The sequence below is a fragment of the Vanacampus margaritifer genome, chromosome 12 (genome assembly GCF_051991255.1).
Source record: "Vanacampus margaritifer isolate UIUO_Vmar chromosome 12, RoL_Vmar_1.0, whole genome shotgun sequence".
In the NCBI taxonomy this organism is placed as follows: Eukaryota; Metazoa; Chordata; class Actinopteri; order Syngnathiformes; family Syngnathidae; genus Vanacampus; species Vanacampus margaritifer.
The window spans coordinates 18,529,854-18,540,844 of NC_135443.1; the positions used below are offsets into that span (position 1 = coordinate 18,529,854).

At 39.5% G+C, this 10,991-nt stretch overlaps 1 protein-coding gene and 1 long non-coding RNA gene across 3 annotated transcripts; one reads left to right on the forward strand and one right to left on the reverse strand.

Annotated features, from left to right (window-relative positions):
* The first annotated feature begins 1,557 nt into the window (after nt 1–1,557).
* On the forward strand, nt 1,558–4,433 carry nkx2.3 (NK2 homeobox 3). The gene is made up of 2 exons (XM_077582291.1): nt 1,558–1,930; nt 3,411–4,433. Exons 1-2 carry the CDS (start codon nt 1,561–1,563, stop codon nt 4,067–4,069), a joined length of 1,029 nt encoding a protein of 342 aa, XP_077438417.1. The 5' UTR covers nt 1,558–1,560; the 3' UTR covers nt 4,070–4,433.
* Nucleotides 4,434–5,510: 1,077 nt separating this feature from the next.
* Nucleotides 5,511–10,661, reverse strand: LOC144061825 (uncharacterized). Of its 2 annotated transcripts, none has more exons than XR_013296281.1 (3): nt 10,615–10,661; nt 10,418–10,537; nt 5,511–5,981 (listed from the first exon to the last, which is right to left on the reverse strand). It is a non-coding gene; the product is annotated as an uncharacterized LOC144061825 (long non-coding RNA). The 2 variants fall into 2 exon arrangements; XR_013296282.1 differs by having other exon boundaries at nt 10,418–10,534; nt 10,615–10,656.
* Nucleotides 10,662–10,991: the final 330 nt, after the last annotated feature.

Here is a 10,991-nt window from a genome sequence, read left to right on the forward strand (position 1 = left end):
AAACCGCAGCAGGGCCTAATCTAAACAGCATCTCGTTAGATGGCGAGCGGATGAGATTAAGCCAGCATGCTTTCCTTTTCTTTCCACACGGTTTAGGGCCAATGGGCCCTCGGAGCCTGGCGCCTGCATTTGGGCCACAGTAGACAGGTAAGAACAGAGGTGTCCCGTTTCAACAAACAGACCCCATGCACCTCCACCCCCTTTGACACGTCGATACAGTTCCATTGGAGTTAAATTAACTTTCAAAACGCAACCGATAGACGTATTATTGGAATGGCATTGCTTTTGTTATCGTTTTTTTTTAATATTCACATTGTGACAATTTAAAGAATTAACATACACCAAGAACTCTTAAAATCAAGTAAAAATTCAGACAAACTGTTATAAAAACATACAACACAAAAATAATAGGCTATCGCAATATGTAATATCATGTGGCAAATTTAACTAAAATGCTGATGCAAAAAAAAATATAAATTAAATTCAAGGCAGAATATTATTAAATGGTAAATTAATTATCGATATATTTGTTTAAATTAATAAGTTATAAATAGACGTTACAAGTCTAAAATACATTCTCGGACATCCTATTGTGGAGTATTTCACACCGTCTGAGCGTTGTTATCTTATCCAATACAGCCGAGACAGGAAACAAAGATATGGCTAATCTGTAGTGGTAATGGGACGATTTGGATGGAGGGGGGTTGTCTTCAACACATGATTAATGCTTTTAAACTTTGTGCAAAATAATTGATCTGGGAAAATTAAAGGCAGTTTCTCAATTGTTTTGTTGTGTTGCCACAAAAAATTAAGTATACGGTCCATTTTTTTTTAAATATTAAGTACATTTGCAATTAAGAATTTGTTTTGAATTTTAACATTTATTATAGCACATTTTTATTGAACTTTTATGTGCAATATTTGAATTGAATCAATAGGCCTGTTTATGTATTTTTCCCTAGCATATTAAAGCAGTGGTAACATAAAATTATAGTGTCTTAATAAATAGAACCTCTGCCTTCATTTTGATGAACACGAACGCGTGCATCATTACTATTTACAATGTTGCTCATGGTGGTGGAGAGTATTTTTGAGTGGTGCTTGGGGTAAAAAGTTTGAGAACTATCCTATCGCTTTCAATATAGGGAGGGGTGCTTCCTAAATTAGGTTAACGTGATCACACACACATATGCATGCGAGCGAGCGAGCGAGCGAGAGAGAGAGAGAGAGCGAGAGAGAGCGAGAGAGAGAGAGAGAGAGAGAGAGAGAGAGATCTCATTCAGTTCCTTCAGGGAGGGAGAGGACAGCATCTTGGCTCATCCAGCTCTTTCTCTCTTAACTCCGTTGAGCCAACCAAATAGGATTGACACCCCCACCCCTCCTTTTCCCACCTCGCCCTGCAGTCATTGACGTGCAGCCGAAGAAGAGGGATGTCTCCACAGACCGTCTTGTTCTGACAGAAGGGGGAGGGAAACACCTTTACTCACAGAGATATTTGGACACAAAAAGTTTTATTTTATTTTATTTATTTATTTATTTAGATTTTTACCGGTGGACACCATGCTCCCCAGCCCGGTTATAACATCCTCCAGCACGCCCTTTTCGGTCAAGGACATCTTGAAGTTGGAACTGCAGCAGCAATCGCAAGAATTCCAGTTCATCTCGTGCCTCTCGGGTCTGTCTGGCGCGCTGCCGCTGCAGTCCGGTGCTTTCCGAACCCACTCGCCGCCCTCCTGCATGCTGGCCCACAGAGATAGCCCGAGTCCCATCAGCTCGGAGAGCGACGAGAGGATGTTGTACCTCGGCGCGCTCGCCGAACCGGATCGGCTGCACGCGGAGTCCGGGCTGCCGGTGGAGATGTTCGGCAACCCGGCGCAGATCCACCCTGTGGATTTGGAACTGGAGACCGAGCAGGAGGACCGTGATGCCAGTGAGTGCACCACACAACTGTATATATTAATTTGTGAGCGTTCATGTAAAGTTTTCAACAATCCATGAAGTCTGTGCAAAGTTTTGCTCGTTTCTCCACGGTTAATAGTATTTGATCAAAACAATGGCACACCTTATGCAAATTGATGCATGTTCACAAGCAGTTGCTCAAAAAAATGTGATCTTCAAACTATCTTTCTAAACACACCGTGGCCACATTATAGGTAAACTCATGAGAGCTTATACTGTAGAGTTGAAGCCACTTTTGACAGTTGGGTTTTGATCGACACTTTCAGAGACGTATTTAACATATGTTAATAATATATATATATTGTTTTAAAAGTCTGCATTGCATAATGACAGTAAATAGTCATATGTTGCCTTTAAAATCTGAAGAACAATACAGTGCTCAGAATTTTGATTATGCGCCACTTTACACCACTGCACTATAAACAAACACATTTCAGAGCATCATCATCTTCTTGTATTAAAGTTCATTAATGAAGTGAACAGTGAGTAAAATTTGACAAAACAACATCTTTAATACATATAACATTTTATCATTAATATGAATGTACATTGGCGTCCACTGACAGTGCAACACAAGAGCATCATTCCATCAGTAAATTTAAAGTGCTGTCAGAATGTTTTCATGTTTCAAATAATTCTGACGAGCAACAACTGCATTTTGTGATCTAAAAATATAACTTCCATTCACTTAAAGTTTGCGTCAAATACGATGACCAAATAATTACGTTTTTAATTGAATCTCAAATATAAAAATTGTCTGAATTCATTTATCAAATGAATTTACAATAAATAAATAAAAACTCACGTGGGGAAAAAATAATCACATTTTTAAATAATTTCGAATTTTTATATACATTTCAAAAGCTATATTCCAATTAGCATACTTTTTGTGTGAACCAAATACAATAAAAGCATCATGAAAAATCTAAATTGCTATTTTTGGTCATTTTTGGAATTTTTACATCAACATCTCAAAACACTAATTATAGCGGCTGTTTTTTTTGTCAAGAAAAAAACCGACTAATCACGTTTTTGATAGGATTTGAAATTGCTTTTAACATTAAAAACTTTTATTAAAGTTGTCATAATGTTCAATGTACGCAAATAGATAGATAAGTAGATAGATAGATAGATAGATAGATAGATAGATAGATAGATAGATAGATAGATAGATAGATAGATAGATAGATAGATCGATAGATAGATAACATGCATTTTATGTTTGTATTTTTTATATTATCTAAAAATATATGATTAAACATTGTCTGATTTTTCAAGTAAACACGCGAAAAAATAATTATATTTATTTAAAAAAAGTTAAATTGTAAATAAGGAATTGTACTTCTTTAATTGAATTTAATGGTGTGCATAATATAGAGTGATGCAGATTTGGTGCAAATTTGATTGGCTATATGACATGAATTATATTTTAAAAATGTGTCATCCATCAGAAGTCGTCGGTGCGTCGCGGGGCGAAGATGCCGAGAAGGCGCCCGGCAAGCAGCAGAGAACCAGGAGGAAGCCCAGGGTGCTCTTCTCCCAGACTCAAGTGTTCGAGCTGGAGCGTCGCTTCAAGCGGCAACGCTACCTGTCCGCCCCGGAGAGAGAACACCTGGCCGGCTCGCTCAAACTCACGCCGACGCAGGTGAAGATCTGGTTCCAAAACCGGAGGTACAAATGCAAGCGGCAGCGGCAGGACAAGACTCTAGAGATGGCCGGACATCACCACCACCACCACCACCATCCCCATCACACGCCGGGGCCTCCGCCGCCTCCCCCGCCACCCAGGAGGGTGGCCGTGCCGGTGCTGGTGCGAGACGGCAGGCCTTGTTTGACTGGATCCCCTACTTACAACACTTCCTACTCAGCGGTGGGAGCACCGAGCCCGTACGCTTACAACGGCTACCCGACCTACAGCTACAACAACTCGGTGTACACCAACACTTACTCTTGTGCTAGTTTACCTGCTCTGCCGGCCTCCAGCAGCGCCGCCAACGCTTTCATGAACATGAATTTAGGACCCCTGGGCGCGCAGACGCAGAGCCAATCCACACAGGGGGCGGTGGTCCCTCCGTGCCAGGGAGCTCTTCAGGGCATCAGGGCATGGTAATGCCCCTTTGGACGCACCGCCTGGATGTATATGCCTTTTGGGGATGACCCAGAAAAAAATGTCCGTTTCACGTGCGTAGGCCTGCAATCTCGTGAACTGGCAGGTGGTCTTCGTGAGTACGTTCTCCTTCTGTAAAATGGAACGGCTGCGTACTTGTTAACTTCCTCCCACTCTCTCTAAATGAAATGCATCTTGGGATATTTTGCTAGCAAAGCATTCACAAATATCCAACCGATGTATCCTTAATCGTTTGTTACCTGACAAGAAGAACATCTGGGTATTCCGTGCGTATACTTGCTTTATGCGTACTTGTTCTGTGTCTGATGACGTCAAGGACGTACGAACTGACAAAAAACGCACATTGAGAAACGGATGATGACTGTATTCTGAATGGAGTGCTATACAGAAATTTAAAGGTTTGACTGAAATAAATGCAGTACATTTATCCAAATAGACGATGTGGACACATCTATTGTTTACTGAATGCTATTGCAGTAAGGATGCCGGCAGTTTAAGCCATCCATTAGAACGCTTATGCAGAAGTTACCGCAAGTGAGGATCTTGACTTTGAGGCACCATCTTTTGGAAACGTTTTTGTTTTTTACTGTGATATGATAGATACTTAAAAAAAAAAAAAAAGGTTTTCCCTTCACAACATGCACGTGTGACACATTTTTTTTGTCAGTTAATTAATGGAGCAGTTCTATTTATGGCCGTTTACGCCCACATTGTTAATTATATAAAATAATAAAATGATGATATTGGGATTCATTCCTGTAAATTTTGTTTTGAAAGTTTGTGTGTATTAAAAAGTTCAACATCCACAGTTTTTACGATTTATTGCAAGAAATCTTTGCTAACAGATTTTGATTTATCAAATTTTTACATTTAACTCAATGAAATGTCAACACCAGAAACTTAGATTTTCTTCTACTCATTTTTTTTTCACACAAAAAAAATCATGTTAATATTTTCTAAGAAAAATAATTAAAAATTCAAAGTATGGCCTACACATGAAGGTTTTTACTAACTTTTTCATTTTGTATTAAATGTCATATAAAAGAAATGTGTTCTATCTACCATTAATGAAAACGTTTTCATTATTTTCATTATATCATGCTGTGTACATGTTAAAAACAATGTTATAAAGGATATTATGGAAAACAGCAATGTTAGTGTTCGTGGTGCCCTAAAATACTTTTGCACGTACGTTAACTTAAAAAAAATGCCTTGAGCTATCTTTTTTAAAGTGACACTAATCTTTAAATAGTATTAGTGTCTTTCCTGTGAGAACGTTCCAAGGAGTATTTGCTGAGACAAAAACCAGAAACTTTGAGAATGTACTTCCGGTCAGGATTCGCAGATGGACATTAACCAGGCAACCGCTTGCTTCTTCTTCTTTTTTCTTTTTTTAAAAAGAGAAAATAGAAATACAAGCATGATGATGAAACATGGTTCTGTGTATTAAACCACATATAGCAACTCCTCCAATAGTTGATTGGGACGTCCACGCGCGCTGTTAATTAGAGTCCATTAGCGCGGCTCTGAACGCCTCCTTGCAAGCTGTCACTAATGGAGCAGAATGACAACATAAACAGAGCGTTTGTCTCCATGATGGACACTCACTTCCCCCTGGTCGGTGCACGGCGGTGCTATAGTGTAAATAGAGCTGGCGACAGCACGGCGGTGCCTGAGGACGCAGGCCGGACGACGGCAGAGTGCAGCGATCGCTATCTGCATGCCTCCAAAGATAGCAGGGCTCATCTGAGGTATGGCGTCCCCCGGACAAAAGGCTGCCATGGCAACCACTCCAAACACTTAATACACAGAGAGGAGCACCTAATTAGTGCCGGGGGACCTTTTACCTATCAGGGGCCATTTTACAAAGTCCTCCGAGGGCCCAAAATGCCACCTATAGGAAAATAGGGAAGAAACATATCTTTTAGTTGTCTACACAATTGATAGACATAATGAAGGTCAGTAAAGCAGCGTTGACATTTTTATATTACAAAATTATAACAAAAATATTGATAAAGTAGCTATTCATAATTGTGTAAAGGAGTCAGAGAATGTCTCTCACATTAGAGTAATTTACAAGTTAAATTTAATTATGAAGATGTTAAAACAACATATGTACAAAAAAAAGGAAACGTTGCTCAGTAATTGGAATTGGATTAAAATCCAATGTACATAAACTTTCAGTCTGTCTTCGTGATAATTCTAACCAATTTTGAAACTGCTGCGAGGTTAAGTTGTTTGAAAACCTTTCCAAAAATACGGAAAAAGAAATTATCAGACAGTTAAAACGTGGTGTTAAGTGAGGGGTGGATCTTACAAATTTGTTTAGCACCACGTTGAATGCTTAGTCGTGTATTTAGCCATATTTAATCAAGTTTAAAAAAACATTTTTTGAGAGTGACGCAGTGAGTGCAACCCCAGCTACCTCGCGGGGGCGCTGTACGCGCGTTACACAGGCGACTTTTGACGTCAGTTTCAGTGGCAACTGAATTGTCAGGTCAGCACATCAAGCACGCTAAATGAATTTTATTTTTTGTGTAGTTGATTACCGGGAACCATACAAAATAAAAATATAAACGTTTTAGTTTTTTTCTAATCTGCATTGTACTGTAGCAGATCACACCACTAATTATCTTATTGCTTGTTCTTTGAACATGCAATATTAACGGCTCAGCATACATAACGTTTTTGTTTTCCCTTAAAAGTGGTGGTTTGGGAAATGCAAGTATTCTACACGAAGCCATGATCAGTATATCAATAGGCTATTGCATTGATTGTTTGTATACTTTATTGGCATATTTACAGACATAAATTAAATGAAGCATATTTAAGATAATATTTTATCTATAATTAATGTGATAAATTTATTATTTTCAAGTACAATTAATACGTTTAAAAAAAAAAACATTTTGCCACTTCCTGTCAAATGAAGATGACATCACTTGTGCTCAGCAGGTAACGACCAATCATTGTTGTGTTTGCACATGTCACATGACCAAACCCAGAAAACAGGTGAGCTGTGATTGGTTGTTACTTGAGCTCTGAGCACCTATGATGTCATTTTCAGTTGTTAGCAAGTGACAATTTTTTTTCCAAAGGTATTAATTGAAGGCTACTATAAAAATAATGAAGTTATCAAATTAATCTTGGACAAAATATTTATAAACTTTTTACTGCTGAAAATTGCTAAATTAGTCAAGTATCTCTTTAACACCTTTCTTCTTCCTCGAGTTGTGTAATTCCAATACTACATACAGAGCATGCATGCAGTAATATTAAACTTACTTAGCAGACAGAGGGCGGGACTTTGGATCAACAGGGGTTCACTGTTAAAGACTGCTGGTTTGACCTATTCTCGTGTGTGCACAGTCTCACCCAAGAAGATTTTTAGGCTTGTTCCAGAAACATTTAACAGATAACATCAGTACATTAGGGAATGTAAACATTTACAGTGAAACCTCAAGACCTCTATACTAAACTATATCACCTCCCCTATGGGGACGCCACATCCATCACAAGCCAAGCACACCATCCTTATGTGGCCTCTCTATTTTTTGAACAGTTTACTCCTTTCCACACAATTTGAAGCGATATAATCAAAACACTTTATTTTCTCTGATTTTAAAAACAAATAGGTGTATATCAAGAAAACAAGCCTTTCTGCATCCCAAAGCTTTTGCTATTAAATTGAGTTAAAGAGTTCAGGCTCACAAAGGCAGCATAAACGTAAACAAATACACTGATGTCAAGGTTGTGTTTGTCTGAGGGGATAAATGGGACAACAAGGATCGAAAAGCTCCAAAGTTCATCTCAAAGCAAGCAGTAGTGATAAATGTATGAATTGGATAGCGATTACCTAGACAAGAATGCTTAATATGAAAAGGTGACCCATTTAAACAGGCTGAGAAACTAGCTGTCCAGGCTCCATGTCCTGCCATCCACTCCCACATTCAGTGCCTCTTATACAGTTAAATTTACGCGGGAATTTTTCTAGTTTACCAATGTCATGCCATTAAATTATTATTATTTTTTTTTTTAAGGCAGAAAACAAACCCATGATGCAGAAATGTGTTTTTATTCCACTTCTGGGTCTGGGCAAGGATTTTGAAGGTTTCACAGCACACAAAAATATCTCTATATAGACCAATTCATAAATAGAATATCACTGCATTCTACTACCCTGATTTCATTTTGTTTCATGTTTTAGGATATACTTAGCTCGTAAAAGGGGCTCAGGCAGCACCTGCCGAACAACCTCACTTGAAAAAGTTTTCCAAAAATGGAACCCTAGCATCTTGGTGTGGATTTGTAAGCTTCCCAAGCCCTCCTGGGTGGTCATAAACGTGATTTTGCCAAACCATAGACATGAAAAAATAAAATCCCTGCAAAAGTGAGATCTTATACACTTTTCAATACCAGGCAGGGACTCAGGTGTTTTATTGCGACATTCCAAGCTAGAAAATGGTGGAGCCAATGCCAACTTTAGGACAGCAAATGGAAGGAGATGGATGCCTACAAAAGTTTGATTTGATGCCATTTTGGTACAGCGATTGAGCCATGGTGTCAGTTTTGTAAGATTTTCAAATTTCGTAAAAAATGACCACTCAAAACTTAGGCCTTTGATTTACACTGTTTAGCACTTTGAGATTTCTTTTGAAATGTAAAGTGCATTACAAATTATATATATTCTTATTATTACTGTTATTACTGTCATGGCTGCACAGCAGTTGGGTCTGACAAATGGACAAAAATGGAGCCTGAGGAAAAGTGGGATTCTTGCCATTTTTGGGCACGGACCAGAGCTCTCGGACCCTCTTTGCTCACAGAAGAAGACAATCACAGAACCAACTGGTGTAGACAGAAGCACCATTTTGCTGAATACTGTACCTGAAAAAAAAAGGCTGAACATTTGGAGGAAAAGACTATTCCCGAGTCAGAGAAATGTCCCTGGTTAGGGATTTGTGTTGCAGCCATGAACTGATACTTTTTCATCAACAGGACAGACTAGAGACAGTGTGGGAGCAAGGGTGTCAGTGGAGCAGTTAGCGCTGACAAGAGCTGGAAGGCAGAGCGGCTTGGCTAATTTGACAGAGACAGAGGACAGCTTCCTTTTCAAGATCAAGTTCTAAAGGGCAGGGAGGTCTGTTTCCTCTTCAGTGTCCCTGACTGCACCTGTGTTGCGCACACACGCTGCACTTCGCACATGAGCGTGGACGTGCACCGGAGCTGTGTGCGTGTGCTGGATCTTAAGTTCCAGTCTGAAGTATTTCAATGAAGATTTCATGACCTTGCACGCATTTTTCAAAGAGAAAAGCGGCATGGGTGTGAGTGGGAGAGAAAGTGGGAAGACACCTGCATTCAGACATAACAATGGTGCAGTGTTACACACGCTCCCAAGATCTCCTACTCCCCAGTCCCCAAGGCCAATATTATCGAAGTGTGTGATTTGGGGAAGAGAAATCTTTTTCTTGATGGAACTTTTTTGACCATACAGCACAATACATTATGTAAAGAAGGATGGCAGTCCAGGGTAGGGAGAGCTGACATAGAGGAAGAGAATTGTCTTCACGTGTGTGTGTGTGTGTGTGTGTGTGTGTGTGTGTGTGTGTGTGTGTGTGTGTGTGTGTGCGTGTGTGTGTGTGTGTGTGTGTGTGTGTGTGAAAATATGAACATGTCCACAGGTGCTTGCTTTAAGGGATTTTGAGCGGAGGCTTGAGTTTCCAAAACACAGGCTCATAACTGTACACAAGGGAGAGTGTGCATGTCCATCTGCCAGCCCTTTGTCATCACTAGGGGTCTTTTTCAGAAACGATACTGTACATGAGCATGTGGGAATAAATGCCCTCACATTACACTAAATACACGTGGAGAGGCCAAATTGGAAACTTGGACACCTGCTTTAACCTTCTGACACAGACAAAGTTCTTTGTCAAAATCTTATTAAAGTGTGTATCATGCAGTAATATATACATTATGTAACACAGTTAGGGCAGTCATCATCATAACAGAGAAAATATGGTACAAGAGCCCCTTTACCAAAAACTGGTCATCCCTCCAAAACGGATGAAAAGATGACTGGTCAAAGAGGCAGACAGGTACAACTACTGAAAGAGCTGCAGGTATTTCTGGCAAGCATTGGCTTGTGACAGCAGTCTCACGTCTTCCTCATTTTGGCAATGGGGTAAGGCGACAAGACTTATCTTGCAAAGAAAAACAACTTGACATCTCCCAAAAGCAGGTGGGAAAATGAAACGAAACTTTAGCACAACTTTTTGGGCACAATTCCAAAAGTATGTTTGATGCAAAGACATCATCAAAAGAACACCATACCTAGGTTGAAGCATGGTAGTGGTAGCATTATCCTCCGGGGCTGACTTTCTTCAGCTGGGACCTTAGACAAGGTGGAGGGAATTTATGAACAGTTCCAAATAGCACAAAACCTCCAGTCTGCTAGAAAGAAAGAAAACAATGTGAGGAAAACTCTAGGTGGGCACTTGTCAGGCACATGGAAACCAGAGAAAATTCACCTTGTGATCTCATTTTCTCTAACCTTGCTGTGCAAGATGAATTCTCGCGGTATTTGTAAGTTCACAAACTCCCGAGAATACATCTTGTACAGAGGCTCGCTGATTTTCACAGACCAATCACGAAGCAACGTTGTGTTTGGGGGTGGGATAAGCCGTGGGAAAGAAACAAACCTAATATGGCTGCTATGTTTTGACTCTTAAATTCAAGCTGTTAAATAGAGTAATTAAAAAAACAAAACAAGAAAAACTAACATGGTACCAAATCCCTTCCGAATTTTCATGTATTTCTTGCGGAATTTGAATTGTATATTAATTATATGAAGTTGACAAGAAACACGAATAGTACATATACATTGAAAATCCTTAGTGAGTTATCT